Here is a 25,908-nt window from a genome sequence, read left to right as displayed (position 1 = left end):
GTTTGTGACCATATACGAATGTATTACTGCAACACTCTTTTTGGCAAGATGCTGAAATAAAGTAACTCAAAGGGACTTATGCCCGGTCTGCCTTTTTGTATGTATACACATGGGATTAACAAGGGGGGGAGGGGGGTTAAGGGGCGTACACACCTAGCTATGGAGGGGGGGAGGGAATAGACACATCCAGCCAGCTTTGGGGGAGAGGGGCCAAAGATATACATCTGGCTAGCTGGGGGGGGGGGGGGGATATCCAGAGGCACATCTGACCAACTATGGGGGAGGGAGGCTTATGTAGGTGCACATCTGGCTAACTGGGGGAAGGATCAGATTATAAAGGAGGAAAAAAAATAACTAAATAAAAGTCGGACATAAAATGAAAAAATGCATTTTATTTCCAAATAATTTATTGTCATCATACATTGTACTAGTATTGAAATTTAAATGGTAAAATAACCAGGGAAAATGGAAATGTAAAATGTGTGGGTTTAACCCCCTTGGCGGTATGAAAAATACCGCCAGGGGGCAGCGCAGCAGTTTTTTTTTTAATTACTTTTTTTTAAAATCATGTAGCGAGCCGAGGGCTCGCTACATGATAGCCGCGGCTCAGCTGCATCCCCCCAGCCCCGCCGATCGCCTCCGGCGATAGGCGATCAGGAAATCCCGTTCAAAGAACGAGATTTCCTGGAGGGCTTCCCCCGTCGCCATGGCGACGGGGCGGAATGACGTCAGCGACGTCGGGACGTCATTGGGAGACCCAATCCACCCCTCGGCGCTGCCTGGCACTGATTGGCCAGGCAGCGCTCGGGGTCTGGGGGGGGCCGCGCGCCGCACCGGATAGCGGCGATCGGGCGCGCGGCAGCGGCGATCGGGGTGCTGGCGCAGCTAGCAAAGTGCTAGCTGCGTCCAGCAAAAAAAAAAATTAAGTAAATCGGCCCAGCAGGGCCTGAGCGGCACCCTCCGGCGGCTTACCCCGTGTCACACACGGGGTTACCGCTAAGGAGGTTAACTTACAGCAGCAACTTTTATTTTCAAACTATAATGGCTGGAAACTGGGAAATAATGACTTTTTTCATTTTTTTACCCCTTGTTCCCTTTAAAATGCATTGAAAATAATATAATTCTTAGCAAAAAGTACCACACAAAGAAAGCCTAATTGGTGGCTGAAAAAACAAGGTATAGATCATTTATGTATGATAAGTAGTGATAAAGTTATTGGCAAACGAATGGGAGGATTGTGAAATGTAGAAAATTGTTCTGGTTTTTTAGGGGGAAAACCCCAGGGAAGCAAAGTGGTTAAAGTGGATCCAAGGTGAACTTTAAGGCTGCTTACACACTAAGACGTTACAGGCACACGTTAGTGCAGCCTATAACGCTCAGGGCCGGCCCTAGACTTTTTGCCGCCTGAGGCAAATTTTGAAAAAATTGCCGCCCGCCGCTGAGCCGCTGAGCTGGAGGGGTAGCGGGCAGATCGGGGGTATTGGGTCGAGCGGTGGGGAGGGGGGTCGGACCCTCCCCCTCCCTCGCCTTGCAGGAAGTGACGTCAGTGGAGCGCACACTGGAACGAGGAAGAGGTGAGTGATCCCCCGCCCGTGCCTCTTACTGTCCGTCGGCTGCTTACTCTACATTTAAAGCTGAAGGGGAGCGCAGATCGGGGGACCCAGGCGAGGGAGGGGGGGTCCGACTTCCCTTCCCACCGCTAGGCCCAATACCCCCGTCCTGCCCGCTACCCCTCCAGCTCAGCAGCCGCCCCCCCGCACCCACGGACGGGCGGATGACGCCCCTAGAACTTTGCCGCCTGAGGCAAAAGTTTCACCCCGCCTCATGAGCGGGCCGGCCCTGGTAACACTCCCCCAACGCACAGCATTGTAACACAAGTGGGCTGTTCACACTGCCCACGTTGCGCTACATGTAACGCTGCACGTTCTTCCGAAAGTGCAGCATACTATAGCATTACAGCGGCTTAAGCCGCGTTATACTGTTTGCACATGCTCAGTCGTGTTGGGGAGGAGCGGAGAGCGGCCAGGCACATGGCTAATTAATATTCACTGCACGTTGTGACGTGCAGTGTTTAGTCCCTGGTGCGGCCGCTCTGTGCGGCGATTGGCCAGCGGGACCACGTGATGCCGCATGCGTCCAAGAGTACGCATCACGGACGCCAGAGTGAGCTGCACAACGCGGCTCACTCTGACGTCCACATTGAAGAGCACCAGGCCTTGCGTTAGGTGCACATTATGCGACCTTAACGTACCACCTAACGCAAAGTCTTGGTGTGCAAGTAGCCTCACACAATGGCTATCATTCATAAAGCATTTCCGCATGCGGATATGCTTAAAACTACTGACTTTACCGAACACTCATCAAGTTCGGCATTCATAAAGCCTCTTTCCGCATGAAAAACTGACACTACCGAGCAGAGTGATAAATCACCGCCTTGTGCTCTGATTTTCATAAAAATGTAACAAAATTGTAATTCATAAAGATTACCGCAATCGGTATGAGGACGGGAAATACCGCTCCCTCGTATGTGGCCATAACAATGTAAAGTGAATGGAGACACGGACCCCCCAGGCAGCTGCAGTAGAGCGGAACACGGGGAAATGTATCAACTCGGCAGCTTCCTGTGTCTCCGCAAGCCTACCGCCAGCCTAGTTCGGGAAATCTCCGCACTACTATCGCACCTGAACACTTTTTTATGAATGCCCACCCAGAAGTCTAAAATACCAGCAGCGGTGTTTTCCCGCACTGATTCTCCTTACCGACAGCACTTTTATGAATGATAGCCATTGCATAATTGTGTTCCTATTGTTTATAGGGCATTCCTTAAAGGGGAACTGAAGCGAGAGGTAAATGGAGGCTGTCATTTTATTTCCTTTTAAGCAATACCAGTTGCCTGGCAGCCCTGCTGATCCTCTGTCTCTAATACTATTAGCCATAGCCCCTGAACAAGCATGCAGCAGATCAGGTGTTTCAGACTTTAAGGTCAGATCTGACAAGACTAGCTGCATGCTTGTTTCTGATTTTATTCAGATACTTCTGCAGAGAAATAGACCAGCAGGGCTTCCAGGCAACTGGTATTGAATAAAAGGAAATATGGCAGCCTCTGTATACCTCTTCAGTTCCCCTTTAAGCCAAATACGTTTGTTTTAATACTCTAATACACATACATATATATACATACATATATATATATATATATATATATAATCATATAATCGTGTGTGTGCTGCGATCACTCGAAAACGGCTTGACCGATTTGAACAAAACTTGGTACACCGATCCCTTACTACCTGGGATGATATGTTCTGGGGGTCTCGCGTCCCCCCCCCCTGCACACCTGGGCGGAGCTACAAACAGCAAATCAGATTTCACCCATTCAAGTCAATGGAAAAAATGTAAAAGGCTGCCATTCTCACAGTAATCAAGCCAGAGTCCCCACACTTGGCACAGGTGGTCACTTGGTGACCGAGGTTACAAATCCAGGAAAAGTGGGGGGGAGCATAAAACAGCCAAATTTCAGCCATTCATTTTAAATGGGAAAATGAAAGCCATTCTTAGACTGTTAATCGCAGGGTTCTCAAACTTGACACAGTTGGTCACTGGGTGAATGCGATTAAGATTCAAGAAAATGGGTGGAGCCTACAACAGCCAATCAAAATTCACCTATTGATTTTCAAGGGGAATATTTCAACTGCTGCTATTCTTACACTGCTAATGGCAGAGGCTTCAAACTTGCTACAGTCGGTAATTGGGTGACTGGGGTCCAAATTCACTAAAGGGGTGGGGCCACATTCAGCCAATCAGATTTCCTTGGTGGATAAACTGCTTCCATTTACACATTTTTGATGCCAGGAACCTGAAAGCTCACAAACATGGTCATTGAGTGACTGTGGCAAGGTTACAAAAAGTGGGTGGAGCCAAAAACATTTACTGGGAAAATATAAACTGCAGCCATTCTTACATCGTTAATGGCAGGGTTCTTAAACTTTGCACAGTTGGTCACTGGGTGACTGGGATTAAGATTCAGAAAAGTGGGTGGAGCCTACAAAAGTGACTCAAACTTCACCTATTGCTTTTCAAGGGGAATTGTAATTGCTACCATTCTTGCACTGTTAATGGCACAGACCTCAAACCTGGTACAGTTGGTTATTGGGTGACTGGGGTTCAAATTCAGAAAAGGGGGTGGAGCCACAGCCAGATTTTTCATTTTAATGCAAATTATTCATACCAAAGACTGCAAAGCTCACAAACTTGGTCAGTGAGTAATTGTGTGTTAGGGTTAGAAAAAGTATGCAGAGCCAACACCAGCCAAATACATACCCGGGCAACCAGCTAGTTCCCTATAAAACTAAACAAGCCACGCCCACAGGCTTTCAGAGAGCCAAGGCACTTTCAGACAGTAGCAAGGGCTCATGGGAGCCCAGTCTGGGCAGGAGGAGATGGAGGTATTACTAACCAGAGATTTCAGAGGCAGAGGGGAGGAGATTAGGTTCTTTTGCTCAAGATGCAGATAAGCCTGCCTCTGTGTAATGTTTACAAACATGGCTGCTGTCATTGGGCTCTATTCATAAAACCTTACCGCAAGTTTTCCGCTCAAAACAGCGGATTTTCCCGTCCATTTAGCAAAGTGGGCATTCATAAAAGCTGTTCCCGCATGAAAATCTACAATCCCCCGCAGAGCGAGAAATTTCCACTCCAGTGTTTTTCTAGATTTATCTAGAAAAAAGTAACAAAATGGCCATTCATGAAGTTTAGAGGAAGCGGTATGTGGATGGGAAATACCGCTTCCTCTGATTTTGCGGATTACATACAAGTGAATGGGACAGACCTCCCAGAGAGAGCAGTGCACGGAGGGACTCTGCCGGCTGAAGTGTTTCCGCATGCCTTCCGACAAGCTTACCGCCAGCCTTCAGCAGGAGATCTCCACTCTTGCATCGCAGCTGGCAAGATTTTTTTGAATGACCACCCAGAAGTGTAAAATACCGCTGCGGTATTTTCCCTCCAGGAGTTTTCACCACAACTTTTTTACTAATAGAGCCCATTGTATCACAGGAAGAAATAATCATTCTATTAAAAGCTGTTTGCAGCTAGATTTGCTGTGCAAACTATCAAAAAAAAAAATTTAGGTAAGGTATATAGACAAGTTACTGGTTAGAGTTTTTCATCTCAGATCCGCTTTAAGCTCATGTGTGAATAAACCCTTAGATTTGGTGCATACATGTAAAAATGTGAGCGATTGCTGCCAGTAGAAGATTTGTAAGATTCTAGGAATAGTAAAATATTGGTAATCTTTGTCCTTAGAGCTGTGCAGCAACCTCCGGTGGCCATTTTCGAGGAGGCTTAACAGCCCAACATAAAGCAGTAGGGACCTGGCAGAACTGCACGGAGGGCGCTGATGGCATCCTCTGCATATAAAAAAAAATCTGTACCTGCTATTTATTTTTTTTGGCCTTGCAAGTCCTTTAACCCTCCATCACAACCTACTCCAAAAAAAAAAAAACCCCTGAGGTATGGCAAAAAGCAGCATTACAGTTGCAGAGCATCTGCTATGTAATGCTGTAGTTTGCGTGCCTCAGCATCCAACATTTTATAGGCTACCAAAATTTCCCTTGCTTGCTGCAAATTATGCTAGTTATAATAGCTGTGTTTTGCAGCAAAGGTAAGTTTTGGCACCTGATAGCTGGTTCAGAGGCATGAAGAGCACCCAAAGTCTGTCATAAATGGCCCCTATGGCTGTGCCCTCTGATTTGACAAGATCAGATTAGTGGGCACCAACACAACATATTCAGATGAGCAACTTCATGGCATTTACTACTGGCTTGACAGATAATGGCAGCAGTCATCTCCATGTGCTGATTCATGCTGTTAAATGAGTTTCTGAAATGCTGTGCCTAGTGTGAGGGCACGTTTCCACTATTGCGAATCCACATGCGTCCAATGCATGTGGATTCGCACATGTAATGCAAGTGGATGGGCCTGTTTCCACTGTAGCGTTGTTGAGGTGCGTTTTCCAGCAGTGAAAAGCGCACAAAAGAGCAGCAGAATTCGCCTGTGAGTGGAATGCATGCAATGTATTTAATAGGGAAATCGCATGCGATTTCCCCATGTTTTTTGCCGTGAATTTGCATTGGTACCAATGTAAATTCACACAGGCAGTGACATGGTAAGAAAAAAACCCTCACCTATGTGAATTCGCAGCAAAAACGGGTACTTATCCGTTAGCCGGGCGCATCCGGCAGGTGGCGCTAATTACTATTCCCCCTCCAGGCCGACATGGATAGTAGTGAAAGATGTAACTCTGGTGTAGTTTTGTCGCCACCTAGAGGATGCTAACGGATAAGTACCCAAAACGCATGGGGAAATCACATCCGCATGCGATTTCATCAGCGGTGGAATCCAGGCAATTCCGCACCGCAATAGTGGAAAGGAGCCCTTAGCGTTTTGAGCCTCTAGGGCAGAGTCCCAACCTCATCCTCAAGGCCCACCAACAGTACATGTTTTGCAGAAAACCACAACATGCACAGGTGAGGTAATTAGTGTCTCACCAGAGCCAGCTAGCCTGTCCACCTGAACCTTCATGCCTTAAATGACAACTGAAGTGAGATTAATATAAATTTCCTTTTGACTGTTACCAGTTGCCTGGCTATCCTGCTGACCTTCTGCCTCAGCTATTTTAGGCAAACACCTGAGATGCTGCATGCTCCTGACAAGATTAGCTGCATGCTTGTCTCGGGTGTGATGCAGACACTATTGTAGCCAAATATACCAGCAGGACTCCAAAGTATTGTTTAAAAGGAAACATGGCAGCCTCAATATCCCTTCAAGGCCTGCAGATTAGCTGAAGAGCAAATTTGATTGAAGAGATAAGTCTTGAGGCCCTTTTCCACTATAGTGGAATCTCGTTTGCCCTGCATGGATCCAAGCGGGAAAAACTCCCTATTCTGATAGTCCCATTTATAGCATGCTGTTTGCACTTGTACAAACCCACACATGGGTATAGCTGTGCCATGCATGGCTATAGGGATGCAGATTTCAGTGTCTGATTCTTCATCACAGCAGAGGTACTGTAATTGAACTGCAACATCCAATAAAAGCTTTTAATTCTCAGCCCTTGACAACCATTTGAACCTCACCTCAGGTTCAGTGTCTAGTTAAGTTAAACCAAAATGTGGTTCTGCTCTAGTTAAATTGCCTGGGCCTAGTCTAAATGCTGACTGCTTGAGATATTCTACAGCTGATTGTGGTAACAGACCAGAAAATGGTTTTAAGATATGCATCCCAAGATACTAATATTTTGCCCATCCACCCCCCCCATATGGCTTCCCTAGTATTCCTGGCTTCACCTCCAATATAGCTTCCCTAGTGGCCTAGAGTGGGCCAAACATAATGCAAAGTGGGGAAACCCCTTGAGGGCCAAATCTGAGGGCTCCGAGGGCCAGATTTGGCCTGCGGGCCGGAGTTTGACATGTATGATTTAGGAAAAGGGAGTGTAACCATGTGTGCAGAAGTGGGATTACAAAACCTCTAGTTTGAGCAATGAACACATGAATCCTTTTGAAAAGTCAGGACTATAGACACAGTAGCATTAGTGATGCAACAGTTATTCAGTAAGGTATACAGACCCTTCCCCAAAAAGTCAATAAATCAGATGCTTTTTATATAAAAATTATATTTATTAAACTATACAAGACTTAAAATAAAAGGCTCCAGCTGAGAGTTCACCATTCCAGTTCAGGCATATCAAGGGAGTCTTCAAGTGGGGACAAGAAACATGGGAGGCTGTCTGGAACATCTGAAAGACAAAAAGTTTAGTTTGTGTGTTATGACCAGAAAAAAAAAAAAAAAAAAAAAAAACCAATGAGATGCAAGTGTCAAGCTCCTACAACTTGGAACTGAGCTAGTCAAATACAATGGCAGATTGATATCAAACTTCAAGATTTGTAATCTCATTGATGCTACATTCAGGCTGCAACTCCACCACCCCAAAAGAAATACACTCAAGCCAACCTGTTTCCCAGCTGAAGACTGGAATGTCCATAGGTGCTGGTTCTTTGTTCACCAAGGCATCAAACCTCAGGGCATCATTCTCAGCCACCATAAGGGGAACACCAGCCAGACACAGGTGACTCAGCTTGTGCTCTTCAGGGACATCAAATGTGTCAAACTCTAAAAGCGGAAAAATAAAAAAGGAGTTTCCTTGAACACAACAGCAAGTCAGAAGCTAGACTCAAGATATTTTAGCATTAACATATAGTGGATTGGGCACTGCAGGTTCCATGAAACTGAAGAGTCCTATTTTTGTACTAACGCCACAGCCCTGGTGCTGGGCTAAGGCTCTATTAAAAATTGTCTATATTTCAAGTGCTGCATGGGAAGCGGATCCTAAATAGGATCCATTTGTTAAGTGTTAAGGCAAACAGTCTTGACTGTCTGCATCATTTCAGACAAGTTGCCCATAGCCACTCCTAGTGCAATACATTCACCCTCAGACAATAGTAAAAGCAGACCCAGAATGGTATGCTCTGAAGTCTGGGTTTTGCTACACCCCCTCCTTACTGCTTATGGTACTGCAGGACCATGGTGGTTTTGTTTGGAAGAACTAGAATGCAGAGTTCAGCCAGTACTGCAGGAGATTGTAAGGGTTTGTACTATGCAGCCCAAGTGATGGCTAGTTGGGCAGCAACCTACTATGAGGCCTGGTGCACGCCAAAAACCGCTAGCAGATCTGCAAAACGCTAGCAGTTTTTGAAACGCCTTCTTATTTTTATGAAGCGTTTCAGCTAGCGTTTGTGGGGTAGATTTTGAATATTGTTACAGTAAAGCTGTTACTGAACAGCTTCTGTAACAAGAACACCTGCAAAACTGGTTTGTGTTTTTCCTATACTTAACATTGGTGGCAGAAAACACATCTGAAATAAAAAAAAATAAAAATTCAGCCTGGGAGTACAAGTTTCAGCAAAACGCCTCCCACTCTGGTGAACCACCCCATTGAAATACATTACCCTAGCGTTTCCACATCCGCAAGCAATCTGAACACACAAAAAGCTGCTTGTGTGCACCAGCCCCAAGTAATCTGAAGTGAGATCAGATCTGTTTGGCTATTAGTCAAATCTTCTGGCTTCAGTTAGAATTTATAGCTTAGCATGCAGTGATCTAGAACAAAAAGGATCAGCACAACAACCAGGTTCTTGCAAAGTGATGTAGAGGTCAGATAAGCTGCTTGTGCACCAAATACAACTGCAATTGACTGAACAGTACTGGGGAGGCACATTTGTGCCAGAGCTCTGCTAGAATAGACCATAGTCTTTGGACAGTGAAAGATCAAACTAATTTTACCACCTTCCATATAGTATGAGAGCATACTCTACACAGTCTATTCTATCGTGAAGAGATGTGCAGGTTGGCACTACAGCATGTGCAGAAAGCTTGAGTGGGGAGCTGGCAGTAGTATGGTAGCACACATGCAACAGATCAGTTCCTGCAAAAGATCCATTCATAGTCTGATATCTGCAGATCCATGATATCTGCAGATCCATAAAAAGAGAGAAACCGAGAGCCCACTATGGTGCAGTATGTTAAGATGATCTGATAAGGTAAAATGCGAGAGAATTATACTCACAAACATGGGTCACCTCATAGGCAACCACTGAAAGGGCAGGTGAGGAGATAATGCCTGTCCTCACTCAGGGCTAAGAAGTCGCTCTCTGTAGTAGGAAAACGGGTGATACTCCCTTCCACCAGGAGTGGACACAGTGTGTTTGGTTGTAGAACAGAGGCGCCAGTAGGATAAAAATACATAAAATCCTTAAAAAATGCTTGGAGGAAGTGGTGGGCTTACCTCCCAAAAGCAAACAAGAAGTACTGTTTGTATAAATTAACAATTTATTTATACGGTACCCCAAACACAGAAATGCAACGCGTTTCGCAGGTCAAACCCGCTTCATCAGGCAACAAATTAGGGACCACTGTAAACAAAAGATAAAAATAAAAACAAACAATCAACAGTAACCACTGCCTCATCAGCAAAGGATAATGCACAGTGGTGGCAAGGCGACGGAGGGCTAAACAGTTCAATACAGACTCATTGTTACTATTCCTAGCAGTACTAGTGAGCAACAAAAAACTCTTTTCATAATAATGACAGTATTTTTACGAGCATTGCTGGTAGCATAAGAGAGGTACAAAATAAGGTGCACAGCAGGGTATCATGTCTAAAGTAGATCGAGGGGGAGGGGGGGTGACCAAAATTTAAGGTGGATGATGCACATGATTGTACTAGGAGACATTGGTAAACAGACAGCTATCTAGGTGTATGCAAAGGTGGGTGAGCGGAATGGGTGAAGATAAAAGAGACCTGAATGTGCTATACTCAGAGTGGACAGAAGACAAAACAACAATTAAGCACTTACCAGTAGATCTGAATTGTCAGGAGTAGCGCCTCAGTAGCAAGTGGTCGGCGCCCAAACCGTTTATATAGTACTATATAAACGGTTTGGGCGCCGACCACTTGCTACTGAGGCGCTACTCCTGACAATTCAGATCTACTGGTAAGTGCTTAATTGTTGTTTTGTCTTCTGTCCACTCTGAGTATAGCACATTCAGGTCTCTTTTATCTTCACCCATTCCGCTCACCCACCTTTGCATACACCTAGATAGCTGTCTGTTTACCAATGTCTCCTAGTACAATCATGTGCATCATCCACCTTAAATTTTGGTCACCCCCCCTCCCCCTCGATCTACTTTAGACATGATACCCTGCTGTGCACCTTATTTTGTACCTCTCTTATGCTACCAGCAATGCTCGTAAAAATACTGTCATTATTATGAAAAGAGTTTTTTGTTGCTCACTAGTACTGCTAGGAATAGTAACAATGAGTCTGTATTGAACTGTTTAGCCCTCCGTCGCCTTGCCACCACTGTGCATTATCCTTTGCTGATGAGGCAGTGGTTACTGTTGATTGTTTATTTTTATTTTTATCTTTTGTTTACAGTGGTCCCTAATTTGTTGCCTGATGAAGCGGGTTTGACCTGCGAAACGCGTTGCATTTCTGTGTTTGGGGTACCGTATAAATAAATTGTTAATTTATACAAACAGTACTTCTTGTTTGCTTTTGGGAGGTAAGCCCACCACTTCCTCCAAGCATTTTTTAAGGATTTTATGTATTTTTATCCTACTGGCGCCTCTGTTCTACAACCAAACACATCTGCAGATCCATGTTACTGGAACTGATCTGTTGCATGTGTGCAGCATCTTGCAAAGATTTTTATCTGATGGGGGAGCTCAGCTCAATAGAATAGACTGTAGAGTATGGCTCTCATTCTACATGGAAGGTGGTAAAATTGGTCTGTGATCTTTCGTTTTCCAAAGACTATGGTCTGATGTGTGTATGCACCCCAATTCTAAATGCAAGTTGTGGAGAGAAGATTAAATCTTCAGCTTGCTGTTTCAGTACTGGGACACTCTGAACCTGTTGTACAAGGGCTTGTCAGAGCCCATCTGTAGGAGGGTGACCACTGCACAGGTGCAGGGCTTGACAGTAGCATGGAGCAACTTGTGCATGGCTTTTTCCTCTGCCTGAGTGGCTCCATGCTACTGTGCAGCCATGTGTGTTCAGAGGGTCCTGGAGACCAGCAGCAGATTAAAGGCCTCTTTTCAATGGACTTGAACTGAGTGCTTAGCAAGCAGTTACCAGAAAGCAGTTGAGGCATTTCACTGCCTGTGGAAGAGAGAAGCCTCTGATATGGAGGCAAGCATCTAAGTTTTTAAAATGGCAAGCTTGCTTTAACCTCCTTAGCGGTAACCCCGTGCTGGACACGGGGTAAGCCGCCGGAGGGTGCCGCTCAGGCCCTGCTGGGCCGATTTTCATAATTTTTTTTTGCTGGACAGCACTCTGATCGCCGCTATCTGTTGCGGCACGCGCCCCCCCAGACCCCGTGCGCTGCCTGGCCAATGAGTGCCAGGCAGCGCCGCGGGGTGGTTCGGGACTCCCAATGACGTCATCCCGCCCCGTCGCCATGGCGACGGGGGAAGCCCTCCAGGAAATCCCGTTCTTTGAACGGGATTTCCTGATCGGAGACCGCCGAAGGCGATCGAAGCGGGCGGGGGGGGGGGAATGCCGCTGAGCAGCGGCTATCATGTAGCGAGCCCTGGGCTCGCTACATGATTAAAAAAAAAAAAAAAAACCGCTGCGCTGCCCCCTGGTGGAATTTTTCACACCGCCAGGGGGGGTTAAAGAGCCCAACTTATAGCTTAGTGTAAGCATTTTAGAATCAGGTAGGCACTTACCTGTTGGATCATAAGGGATAAACTTATCAATCTCAGGGTAGATTGGTTTGTTGGGCTTCACCTGTGCTCCAGTAACCTGAAAGATTTGCAAGAGTTAAAATGCTGAATTATGCAGATGAAGTCAAGTGTTTGCATGCCAATAAAAGCTACTAAACTGCAGGAAGTTGTATGCAGCTTGGAAACAGACCCATCAGATGCAGCAGCTGCAAGGGGGGAATGCTCCCAATAGGGATAATCAATGCTATGCAAATTTTACATTCTAATTTCATGTAAATGGTATGCAGCTTGAACTCTGGACCAGTCAGAATAACAGGGCTGGTGCACACCAAGAGCGGTTCTTAGTGTTTTTAAAATTGCAGGGAAACCACTTGGCTAATAAATGCATGTCCCCCCCGGGCTGTCAGTATTGTATAGGAGAAAGGGCAAGGGGAGGAGGGGAAGCGAGACACGAAGCTGGCAGCTTGATCTGTTACAATGTCGTCGGCTTATTTGTCATTAACTCACTTTAATATACATTTGGCCACTTCAAACACTAGACATTTGTCAACATTAACATTTTAAGGGACGGCAAGTATTGATGTAATTAGCGCCACCTGCTGGATGTGCCCAGCTAACGGAAAAGTACTGAAAATTGCTCTAAACATGACTAGAAATCACTGAGAAACAGCTTCAAAAACTGCTAGTGTTTGTGGAGCTGCTAGTGGTTTTAGTGTGCACTGGCCCTTACTGCCCATTTTTATGGGTCAATTAAATCTGCAGAGAATTTACATGAAATTTGAACGCAAAGGAATTTGTATTGATCATCCCTAGATGCCAACACATCTACAGAGCTAGACATACTAACGGAACTGCATAAGATTTGTCATCTTATATTCATACCTCCTTAATGACTGGTGCTGGTTTCTTCACCTTGAGGTGGCTTTTCTGGGCAGGAACAGCCTTATGGCGCACAACTTGCTTGTTGATGTTTCCCAGTGCTTTCCTTGTAGTCTTCTCAGCACCAGACTGGCCAAACACCTTTCCTGGAGGAGCTCTGAGAACTGGCTCAGCTGAAAAAAAAAAAAAAAAAAAGTTAGATATTAGAAAGGCATGCCAGACACTATACTCTCTACCCCCCCCCCCCCCCCCCACGATATAGAATGATATGCCGAGTCTGGGTTCCATGCAGATGGGTGGAGTCTGGATTTGGGCCAGTGTTAGGCAGCACATCTATGGCATACCTCCCAACTTTGAGATGAGAAAAAGGGACACTTAAGCCATGCCCCTGCCACATATACCATAAAGATTTTATAAGAAAATTTTTATGATTCAAACATTGGTCTTTTCTATACTGGTTCATTTTCCCCTCATATGAACATTTTAAAATTAGTAATATCAATTTAAAGGATAGGAATAAAGTTTAGAGTCAAAACACATTTTATAGTAGGGGACAGAGTCCAGACAGGGGGACAGTTGGGAGCTATGCTAAGGAAACATTAGGGATGGTCAATGATATGCAAATTAGGCAATGCACACTTCCATAGCTTGAAATGGACCAATGGAAGTCAACCTTTACAGGATTAAGGTAGTCCCATTTTAAATTCGTATAAACTTGCATACAATTTGCACCTCACTAACCATCCCAAGCCAGTGTTTTTCACAGCCCTGCCCCATTCACTCAGGACAAAGTGCAACTGCCTAATTGGCTTTGACTTTGTGACCAATAAAGATCAGAACACAGGCTAAAAGCACCCAATTGGTAGAGGCCTAACTCAAAGTGAATTTGGCCAAGTCTACACCTTTTCACTGTTTATAATTCAGTCTGCAGCCAGCTGCAGCTTTCCTGATAAGCCAAAGATAGCAGGACAGGCATTTAAAAGGAAACATGGCAGCCTCCATATGCATCTCAGTGAAAGTCTAGTCAAGTAACCTCCTTGGCGGTTCGGGGTAAGCCATGCAGGAGGTTTTCTCTGGCCCTGCTTGGCCGAATTGTTTAATTTTTTTGCTGCATGCAGCTAGCACTTTTGCTAGCTGCGTCAGCACACCGATCGCCACCGCCCCGTGCTCGATCGCCGCTATCCATTGTGCCGGGTGGTCCCCCCCTCCAGACCCCGTGTGCTGCCTGGCCAGTACCAGGCAGCGCTGAGGGGTGGATCGGGACTCCCAATGGCGTCCGACGTCATCCCGCTCCGTCGCCATGGCGACGGGGGAAGCCCTTCAGGGAATCCTGTTCTTTAAACGGGATTTCCTGATCGGAGATCGCCGAAGGCGATCAAAGCAGGCGGGGGGATGCCGCTGAGCAGCAGCTATCATGTAGCGAGCCCTGGGCTCGCTACATGATTTCAAAAACACTGCTGCGCTGCCTCCTGGCGGAATTTAGACCGCCAGGAGGGTTAATACTGGCAGCCAATGTTCGAACCTGCCATTTGTTACTCAGACGAAGCAAATTTTTAAGCGGACCCAAACCAATTTTTTTTTTTATTCAATATACTTCCTTGCTCTGACATACAGAGATAGATAAACACTCTGTCAAGCCTATGAGCATTTCAGGGCATGCTTTTCACCCTCTTTTCATAACTAGGGTTATACAGGTGGCAGCCACTACTTCTGAGCTTAGGAGGTTTTAAATCATGGGTGTGTGTCAGCTACCCTCCCTCACAGGGGCATCAGCTATGTGAAATCTCACCTCCCCTGTGACATCAGTAACAGCCTGTGTTTTGTTTGCCTCCACCAGTCTGCCGGATTCTGTCCCGGGAATATGAAAGGAAGGGGTTCCTCCAACAAATGTAAAATACTTTATATTTGTCATCATGCAGTTGAAAAAAGGCTGCCATTTATTATAAGTTAAAGATTTTATTTCTGAAATCTTGTATTTTTAATTTGGGTCCACTTTAAGCACCACACTTCGTGTGTAGCATATGATGATGTCTTGCTACTACTCTTAAATCCTGCAGTTGCTGGACCTAAACCATGTTACTGGAAGTAGTTTGTACCGGTTCAGGCAGATGGTTACCAGACAGTGGCACACCAGTGGCCATCCTAACAGGACAACTTTGTAAGACCATTCCACTGAGTACATGCCAAGTCCTACAGAGATACCTAGTCCAAGATAAGTAGGAGCTTCAGCCAGGAGAATAGGGCCAGACAGTAAATGCAAGACTAAAGCAGGGGCATCCAGCCTCCTAGAGGCCTGACATCCATGTGAAATATTTAAAGCAGAATGGAGGATGGTATGTATAGTAACAGTGTGGGCACAGGTCAGCTGCAGAGGGGTGGCAGAAATCCCAGGCAAGTTAAAAAAAAAAAAACACGCAGCATAGAGGGCACTATTGTGGCCAGGAATGCGAAGAATCACTCACGTTCCCAGCCTGTCAGCTCCTGTTGACGAAACTGGAAGTGGCTGCCAGTGGGGCCCGGAGCATCTGTTGGGAGTCTGCATGGGCACGATACAGCTGCAGGAAGCCCCAGATGAGTATAACTCATTTTTTTACATTGACTTAAGTGTCCCTTTTGTAAATGAGGACTTGCAAACCTGCTTTTTTAAATCAATTTTTTTTTGTGGAGCAAAGTGACTGCAACATTAGTTTTAGGCAGAGGAACTGGATACTTAGCCAGTGAGTCAGTGTGACAGCTTCTGTGACCTGCAAACCCAGCATCTCTCCTGGACAAGAGTTAAACTAACTAGCAGCTACAAAACCAGTAATTACAAGGAGCCAAGTTAGAAGCCTTCCTCACAACAGCACACTACTTACCAGTGTTTGCAGTCAGTTTTACTTGGCCCTTAGACAAGACTCTGGATCCAACATTTCCATTCTCCTGGTCAACAAAAATCAAAGTAGCCATGTTTCACGGTCAGAACTGAATTGAAGGCAACTCTGGTCAGATTTTTCCTGAAGGTGTCAAAAAAAAAAAAAAAAAATCATGATGTGGCTGCACATGAATATTACACTTACCTCACCATTTTGTTCTTACAGTGATCCCTTCCAGTTCTGACAATATTTTGTCAGAACTGAAGTATACCAGTTACAACTGAACATGCAAGGTAATGTCTAGGTTTCCCTATGGTTTAAGTGGGTGCTATTACAGTTTAACAGGGTGCTGACCAGGAAGCTGTTATGAGGTAATGGCCATTTTTAAAATGGAGGATGGAGAATGTCATCGATCACAGTGGACAAATGGGACACAGGAGAGGAGAAAGATTGAGGAGTAGACTACACAGGAGGCAAGTATGACCTGTGTATGGTTGTTTTGACTGTATTTTCAGTTCATGTTCTCTTTAAGGACAACCTGCAGACTGTTTAAGCATCTAAATATCTCTTTATGTATGACTGAGGCTAAAGCCTTGTTCCTACTGCAAATGATTGCAAGTGCACCAAGAATTGCAGATCAAAGTACAATTCAGCTGCACATAAGCAATTTGTCAGGATTCACAGTGGCATTCTAAAAAGTGTATTGATTGCATGCTGGGAAGACTACTTTTCAAGAGGTGGATTATAATGAGTGCTTACATTTACCTTTTGTTAAATTGTAGGCATCCAATAAAGATACAATGCCTGGCAGTCCTGATGGTTTTTACCCACAGCAGCATTGAAATGACACCTGAAACAAGCATGCAGTCAATATGGCTAGACTAATCGCAGCACCCAATGTTGATATTTAGGGTCTAGTGTGGGCTGAAGCCAAGCCTGTTTTCCACAAACTGATGAGCTTTGTGCTCAGCGAGCAGTAGTGAGCAGTTACCAGGCAGCGACAAGCAGTTACCTGGCAGCAGTGAGCAGTTGTGAGAGTTTGAGAGGCATTTCACTGCCTAGAACAGGCATGGGCAAACTTGGCCCTCCAGCTGTTAAGGAACTAAAAATCCCACAATGCATTTGCCTTTATGAGTCATGACTGTGGCTGTCAGACTCCTGCAATGCATTGTGGGACTTGTAGTTCCTCAACAGCTGGAGGGCCAAGTTTGCCCATGCCTGGCCTAGAAACAGTTCTTGGAAAAGAGGCCTCAGGAACATGGAGGCTGCCATTAATTTCCAACAATGCAGATAGCCTGGCCACCCTGCTAATCCTCAGACCTTAAACAGGCATCCAGATCAGATGATTGACTAAGATTTGCTGCATGCTTGTTTAAAGCCCCATCTACACGATTGCGATACTATTTAACCACTTAACGACCGCCTAACGCCGATAGGCGTCAGCGGGTCGTTAGTGGTATAGCATGGAAACTGCCGCTCGATCGAGCGGCCTTTCCATGCCAGTTCACGGAGACTGTCTCCGTGAACAGCGTGCGAGCCACCGATTGCACGCATAATGTAAACATGTGGGGAAGAAATCAATTAAATGCGACATGTCTGATCAGGATTCGATATTGTAAATCGAAGTGTATCATCCCGGATATGTCAGATCATAAATAGAATTGTAATCAAATCACAAAATAATTGTATAGTGTAGATTGGGCTTGAGGTGTGAGATACTGATGCATAAGAGATAAGCAGGACAACTGGCATTGTTTAAAAGGAAAAGAGGTATCCTCCATATCCCACACTCCAGGTATTTAAGGGGCTCACTAATACTATCTTAAGTGTACAATGTTACTAGATCCATGTTGTAGAAGGGAGCACTGCATAAATACGTTTTGCTAGTCCCCCATATTACATTAGAATTGGTAAATATTGTATCATTAGGTGCTCTTTTAAAGACACAGCATAGTAAGGAAATGCATTTAAAATGAAGGGCAGCCTACAGTGTTCCTTTAAAGCACCAATTCAGACTCATCTTTGAGGTATATTGCTTAAACTATTGCAAGAAGTTCCATACTTTGGGCACTAGTAAGGCCTCCTTTCCACAGACTGTTGATAGGCAGTAAAATGCCTCTCAACTGCTCACTGCTGCCTGGTAAGTGCTTGCTGCTGCCTGGTAACTGCTTGCTGAGCATGCAGCTCAACAGTTCATGGAAAGGAGGCCTAATGGTCATGTCTAGAACTCATGGAGAAGCATATGATCAGTTTGGTCAGGTGATTGTTATGCAAGTCTGATTTGTCATTAATGATCCTGTTGAAGCAGGATGTGATCACAGCAAAGCAGAGCTTGGCAACTCAGGTGATCACATAGACATGACCATCAATCTCTTGGTCATGCGACTGCCTTTTTCCCTTTCAGCTCATACAGGACAGCCAAAAGTGTGGCAGCAGTCACGTGATTACAGCCATTCAATCATCTAAAAGTAACAGGCTTATACTCCAAATTTTAAATTACTAACTTCAGTGGCGTAGCTAAGGAGCTGTGGGCCCCGATGCAAGTTTTACAATGGGGCCCCCCCAAGCACTCTATACATAACAATTGATACGGCGGGCCAAAACCTGCCAATGGCAACTACAGTGTCAGAGGTGCAAGAAGAGGATGGGGAATAGCTTGTTAATGATCACCACTGTTCAAAGTATCTATAGAAGTGATTATTATAAGCACAGGACCAATAGAGAGCTAATACTGTAATTGAGGGTGGGCCCTTCGGGGCCCCTCTGCCCCAATGCGGTCGCTACCTCTGCACCCCCTATTGCTACGCCCCTGACTAACTTCTAGAGGGAGGTTATAACTTTCTCACACTACTACAGAGAAGTTATAGTTAGAATAAAGATGGGCTTTGAGTGCAAATGTTTGGTGGTTAGGAGTAAGTTGGATGACATTGCTTTTGGGGCACCAGAGCTTCCACTGACTTATTTAAACTAGTCACCTGCACTGTAAGTAAACCAATAATGACAAGGGTTTGCGGTTGGGTGGAAAGCATTGCCAAACTCCTCTCCCTGCAAGAGGCAATCCAATGCCATAGAATAGACTAGTAAGCTATAAGTTGCAGAGCAGCACATTTGCTTAGTAATCACTGCTAAAGATAATTATATAATTTAACATAGTAGATATGTAGACATTCATACTACCTGGGGGAAGTGGGTTTAAGCCTGGCATATGGTCTACATCTGAAAATATCACCAGGTCATTTCAGGTTACAGCACCAGGCAATACTGACCTAGAAAAGGCCTAAACAGCCACTTACCAACTGATGGTTAAACCAGCTTCTTAATGAGGAGCACCTGACCTCCAGTGCCTCATTCCCCAACATACAGCTCACCCATCCCGGCTAGCAGAGTCAACAGCCCCCATTCACCATCAGCTTACCGTCTATCTCCAACAGCAGAGCTCAATATCTCAGCAATGTCTCCGGCTGCTCTTAAATCAAATGCCGCCCGTTCATTGGCTGCACGCTGAGGCTGCGCTCTTCTCATTGGCTAATCTGTTAAGTAGTGGCTCACTTCCATTGGCTGACAGCCATTTTCCCTACATGACGCACGAGGAATGCATGTGCACCACCCTGTGTTTACTAATAAAGTTTGGCGAATTGATTTGTACTGTGGTGACTTGATGCGTGTGTGTGTGTTTGTAGTCCTTACGCGGCACAGAGAAAGTATATTTAATTAATTCTACATTACTTAGGCTTCTTTTCCACGGACTGTTGAACTGTGTGCTCAGCAAGCAGTTACCAGGCAGCAGTGAGCAGTTACCAGGCAGCAGTGAGCAGTTACCAGGCAGCAACAAACAGTTTCCAGGCAGCAGTGAGCAGTTGTGAAAGTTTGAGAGGCATTTCATTGCCTTTCAACAGTCTGTGGAAAAGAGGCCTAATGCTAAGCACATGCTTCATGAGTAAAATCACCTGTGTGTAGTGAAGCTTTACTAAAGTTTGGGTCAAATGCAAAAACGTGGCATTTAACCCAACTTTGCATTTTTGACCTTGTAGGGCTGGTGCACACTCAGCGGCTTTTTCAGCGTTTCTGCAGCCGCTTGCGGCTGCGGATACGCTTGGCCAATGTATCTCAATGGGGTGGTTCACACCAGAGCGGGAGGCGTTTTGCAGAAACGCATACTCCCGGGGTAAGGCATTTTTTGGATTGCGGATGCGTTTCTGCCTCAATGTAAAGTATAGGAAAAACGCAAACCGCTCTGAAAAAACGCCTGTTCAGAGCGGTTTTGCCGGCGTTTTTGTTACAGAAGCTGTTCAGTAACAGCTTTACTGTAACAATATATGAAATCTACTACACCAAAACCGCTACACAAAACCGCAAAACGCTAGCTGAAACGCTACAGAAAAATAAGAAAAAGCGTTTCAAAATCTGCTAGCATTTTGCGGATCTGCTAGCGGGTTTTGGTGTGCACCAGGTTTTTTTTCAACAGAGACATCTGAGGGCTAGTGCACAACTAGGCCTAGTGCACACCAGAGCGGTTCGGCTGCGTTTTGCGATACGCTTGCGGCTGCGGATACGCTTGGGTAATGTATTTCAATGGGCCGGTGCACACCAGAGCGGGAGGCGTTTTGCAGAAACGCATACTCCCGGGCTGCTGCAGATTTTGGATTGCGGAGGCGTTTCTGCCTCCAATGTAAAGTATAGGAAAACCGCAAACCGCTCTGAAAAACGGAAGTTCAGAGCGGTTTTGCAGACGTTTTTGTTACAGAAGCTGGTCAGTAACAGCTTTACTGTAACAATATATGAAATCTACTACACCAAAACCGCTACACAAAACCGCAAAACGCTAGCTGAAACGCTACAGAAAAATAAGAAAAAGCGTTTCAAAATCTGCTAGCATTTTGCGGATCTGCTAGCGGGTTTTGGTGTGCACCAGGTTTTTTTTCAACAGAGACATCTGAGGGCTAGTGCACAACTAGGCCTAGTGCACACCAGAGCGGTTCGGCTGCGTTTTGCGATACGCTTGCGGCTGCGGATACGCTTGGGTAATGTATTTCAATGGGCCGGTGCACACCAGAGCGGGAGGCGTTTTGCAGAAACGCATACTCCCGGGCTGCTGCAGATTTTGGATTGCGGAGGCGTTTCTGCCTCCAATGTAAAGTATAGGAAAACCGCAAACCGCTCTGAAAAACGGAAGTTCAGAGCGGTTTTGCAGACGTTTTTGTTACAGAAGCTGGTCAGTAACAGCTTTACTGTAACAATATATGAAATCTACTACACCAAAACCGCTACACAAAACCGCAAAACGCTAGCTGAAACGCTACAGAAAAATAAGAAAAAGCGTTTCAAAATCTGCTAGCATTTTGCGGATCTGCTAGCGGGTTTTGGTGTGCACCAGGTTTTTTTTCAACAGAGACATCTGAGGGCTAGTGCACAACTAGGCCTAGTGCACACCAGAGCGGTTCGGCTGCGTTTTGCGATACGCTTGCGGCTGCGGATACGCTTGGGTAATGTATTTCAATGGGCCGGTGCACACCAGAGCGGGAGGCGTTTTGCAGAAACACATACTCCCGGGCTGCTGCAGATTTTGGATTGCGGAGGCGTTTCTGCCTCCAATGTAAAGTATAGGAAAACCGCAAACCGCTCTGAAAAACGGAAGTTCAGAGCGGTTTTGCAGACGTTTTTGTTACAGAAGCTGGTCAGTAACAGCTTCACTGTAACAATATCTGAAATCTACTACACCAAAACCGCTACACAAAACTGCAAAACGCTAGCTGAAACGCTACAGAAAAATAAGAAAAAGCGTTTCAAAATCTGCTAGCATTTTGCTGATCTGCTAGCGGTTTTTGGTGTGCACCAGGCCTCAGAGCACTTCTGAGCGCTTTTCAAAACTCTTGCACTTTAAAAAGCGCTTGGCTAATGTATTTGAATAGAATGGATGCAATGTGATTTTTTTTCCCAAACGCAAATGCAGGTTCTGCAGCATTCCTGAGGCGATTCAGCCTTCAGTTAGGTCCCATTCACACCTAAGCAATTAGCAGGCAATTCCCGCTAATCGCTAATGCACTAGGGCTTTTGAAAGCACTAATACTTTGTTACCCTATTGCAGTGTTCTCACTGCCGTGATTGGTGCCAGTCGCGGGCATTTTGCGATTAGCCCCAATCGCAAATGCATTAGCTGCAGCAGCTTTGAGGCGATTATGGAGCGATCGCAGTACAGTGCCTATAAAGTGCTGACCGCGATTACCCTGAAATTGCGGCAGTGTCCAGTGATATTTACCATGCTAATCGCAAGCGCTAGCATTTTGCGATTTTAAGTGTGAATGGGCCCTAAATAGGAAAAGTGAAAATTGCCACCGGGAGCGTAGCACGATCGCAATGAGAATTGCTCCAGTCGGCGATTTGGCAAAAAAAATCGTGGTAGTGGAAAATGTGCACCGCGATTTACATGTTATCGTGGCGCTCTAGCGATCGGCCAAACGGCTGCGATCCTCTTTTTGAAGCGGATCACATCCAGTGGAAAAGGGCCCTTACAGAGCTAAAACTGTACAGAATACATGCACAGGCTTATAAATGAGAGGTTGCAAAGGAAGAATATTCGCTCTGTAGATGTAGTCTCAGATTCACACTCCATTTAAAAAGGGAACTCGAGGTGAGCGGGATACGGAGGCTGATGTTTATTTCCTTTTATACAATGCACATTGCCTGGCTGCCCTACTGATCCTCTGCCTCTAATAGTATTTTCTGACTGATTTACTGTCAGATCGACTATTTCCAACAGGTCCGATGTGATTTCCAATCAATTTTCCATTCACTTCTATGGAGAATCGATCGGAAATCAGATCAGACCTGTTGGAAATAGTCGATCTGACAGTAAATCTGTCAGAAAATTGTATCGTGTGTACCTAGCATTAGCCATAGCCCCTGAACAAGCATGCAGATCAGATGTCGATGACAAATCTGACAAGATTATCTGCATGCTTGTTTCAGGCGTGTGATTAAAGGTGGGTACACACGCACTACTGCCGCCAACGACGGGTCCGTCAGACCCTCCCGCTGGGCAGACTTTCAGGGGACAGTTACGCCTGTGTACGCACTGTCGGCGGACTGATAAGGCTGTTTCTGAGCGATCCACCCGGTGGATCGTGCAGAAACAGCCTTATTAGTCCGCCGACAGTGCGTACACACGCGCTACTGTCCCCTGAAAGTCCGCCCAGCGGGAGGGTCTGACGGACCCGTCGTTGGTGGCCGTAGTGCGTGTGTCCGCACCTTTAGACTCTACTGACCAGAAAGATCAGCAGGACTGCCAAGCAATGTGCATTATTTAGGCTACTTGCACACTAAGACGTTGCGTTAGGTGCCACGTTAAGGTCGCATAACGTGCACCTAACGCGACGCCTGGTGCTCTTCTATGTGGACGTCAGAGTGAGCCGCGTTGTGCAGCTCACTCTGGCGTCCGTGATGCCGTGATGCGTACTCTTGTGCGCATGCGGCATCACGTGGTCCCGCCGGCCAATCACCGCACAGAGCGGCCGCTCCAGGAAGTAAACACTGCACGTCACAACATGCAGTGAATATTAATTAGCCATGTGCCTGGCCGCTCTCCGCTCCTCCCCAACATGACTGCGCATGTGCAGACAGTCTAACGCGGCTTAAGCCGCTGTAACGCCGTAGCATGCTGCACTTTCGGGAGAACGTGCAGCGTTACATGTAACGCAACGTGGGCTGTGTTACATTGCTGTGCGTTGGGGGAGCGTTACAGGCGCACTAACGTGCGCCTGTAACGTCCCTGTGTGTACAGGTCTCTCACCTCGGGTTCTTTTAATGTATCCGGGTTCTGTCACGTTCATTGTTCGCCGTTACTGCCACTCACTCGATTGACCATGACGGGCCGACATTTTGCAGCATGTCTGATCAATACATGCATACAGAAGATGGACCAGCACCATATAAATAAATAATAATCAATTATTCTTTATGGAGTAAGGTAGCTGTTTCATATATTAGGACTCAGACTACCTCCCTATACTGGGTAGAATGTGCGACAACAAGGGATTAAAGGCACCCTAAACTGAGAAGGATATGGATGTTTCCTCTTAAAATAATACTAGTTGACTGACTCTCCTGCTGATCCTGTGTCTCTTACTTTCAGCCACAGCCCCTCAACAAGCATGCAGATCAGGTGCTCTGTGACTGAAGTCAGACTGGATTAGCTGCATGCTTGTTTCAGGTGTGATTCAGCCACCACTGCAACCAAATAGATCAGCAGGACTGCCAGGCAACTGGTATTGTTTAAAAGGAAACATCATATCCCTCTCAGTTTAGGTTCCCTTCATATCTAACCATAGATACACACAAAGAACCAGATATCCCTTATGCTCCCCCCTTATGCCTGCGACCCCATAGGGCCCCCAAAAGCGGGATGTTCGGGGTTCGGCCCGAACATGCCGAACATCGCGGCCATGTTCGGCGAACTTTCCCGAACCCGAACATCCAGGTGTTCGCCCAACACTAGTGTGGCCATATCCTCTACCATTAATATTATACTTATTATTTGTGTAATCATTTTTTCTAAAACAGTTTATGTGCAATATCTGTTTATTGGCCCTAATTGTATGAAGGTGCATTTGTATCACAATTATTTTCTCATATATATATATATATATATATATATATATATATATATATATATATATATATATATATATATATATATATTATATATATATACCTATTTTTGTAATTGTACATGCATGTTTTTTTGTATCCAATTTCTTATGTGGTATATAACTTGTGAATCATTCTATTATTACCCACTAGATGTCACTATTTCATCCTTGTATATATCTTTACTCATAACATCTCTTAAAGAGACACTGAAGCGAAAAAAAAAATTATGATATAATGATTTGTATGTGTAGTACAGCTAAAAAAAAACATTAGCAGCAGCGACACAAGTCTAATATTGTTTCCAGTAAAGGAAGAGTTAAGAAACTCCTGTTGTTATCCATGCAAATTAGCCATTGAGCTCCACAACTTTCAAAGTCGCAGAGAACTCTGCCAGAGCCTTGAGATAATAAGCTTTAAAAGACAATGGCTATCATTCATAAAGCATTCCCGCATGCGGTAATGCTGAAAACAGCTGATTTTACCGAGCACTTAGCAAAATGTCCATTCATAAAAGCTGTTACCGCATGAAAAGCTGACATTCCCGAGAAGAGCGCTAAATTACCGCCTTGTGCGGTGATTATATTAACACGTGTCACTAAATGTCAATGCATAAAGATTAGAGCAGGCGGAATCAGTACGGACAATACCGCTCCCTTGGAAGAGGCGATAAGCATGCGGCTAACAGCTAACTTAGGCCTCTTTCCCAACAAGACGTTGCGTTTTAGGGGATGTTATAAGTCACATAACGTGCCCCTAACGCAACGCCTGGTGGTGTTGTAGGAGGACGCTACCAAGAGCCGCGTTATGCAGCTCTTGGTTTGCCTTTTTTGTGCCAAGCGATGCGGAGACCATGTGATCCGCATCACGTGGTCCCACTGGCCAATCGCCGCACAGAGCGGCCGCTCCAGGAAGTAAACACTGACGTCACTGAGTGCAGTAAATATTAATTAGCCATGTGGCTGACCGTGGAGGAGGAGGGGAGACCTTCTCCTCCAACGTTACTGAGCATGTGCAAACAGTCTAACACGGCTTAGCCGCGTATAACGCACAGCATGCAGCACTTTCTGTAAACGTGCTGTGTTACAATGTAACGCAACGTGGGCACTGTGAACAGCCCATTGATTTTTCATTGCTGTGCGGTGGGCTGCAACTGACGTGCGCCTGTAACGTCTTACTGTGAAAGCAGCCTTAATGGAGACAGACCTCCCAGGCAGCAACAGTGAAAGCAGAACAAAAGACAGACTCAGG

At 45.6% G+C, this 25,908-nt stretch overlaps 1 protein-coding gene across 3 annotated transcripts in view; it reads right to left on the bottom strand.

The window, feature by feature from the left end:
• Positions 1-7,708: 7,708 nt before the first annotated feature.
• Positions 7,709-25,908, bottom strand: part of PTTG1 (PTTG1 regulator of sister chromatid separation, securin) — a 41,991-nt gene continuing 23,791 nt past the window's right edge. For 2 of the 3 annotated variants that reach the window (XM_068264729.1, XM_068264731.1), the window contains 5 exons: positions 16,018-16,155; positions 13,166-13,335; positions 12,287-12,362; positions 8,008-8,166; positions 7,709-7,792 (listed from right to left, as the gene is read on the bottom strand). In XM_068264729.1, coding sequence (XP_068120830.1) covers positions 7,719-7,792; positions 8,008-8,166; positions 12,287-12,362; positions 13,166-13,335; positions 16,018-16,108 — 570 coding nt within the window. In that variant the 5' untranslated portion in view covers positions 16,109-16,155 and the 3' untranslated portion in view covers positions 7,709-7,718. Of the gene's footprint in view, positions 7,793-8,007; positions 8,167-12,286; positions 12,363-13,165; positions 13,336-16,017; positions 16,156-19,429; positions 19,526-25,908 lie in introns of those variants that run through there. The other variant, XM_068264732.1, reaches the window with a different exon arrangement.

This window comes from Hyperolius riggenbachi, unplaced genomic scaffold (genome assembly GCF_040937935.1).
Source record: "Hyperolius riggenbachi isolate aHypRig1 unplaced genomic scaffold, aHypRig1.pri scaffold_120, whole genome shotgun sequence".
Lineage (NCBI taxonomy): Eukaryota > Metazoa > Chordata > Amphibia > Anura > Hyperoliidae > Hyperolius > Hyperolius riggenbachi.
The sequence above is the reverse complement of the archived record's forward strand: the minus strand, read 5'-3'. Positions and strand labels throughout refer to the sequence as shown.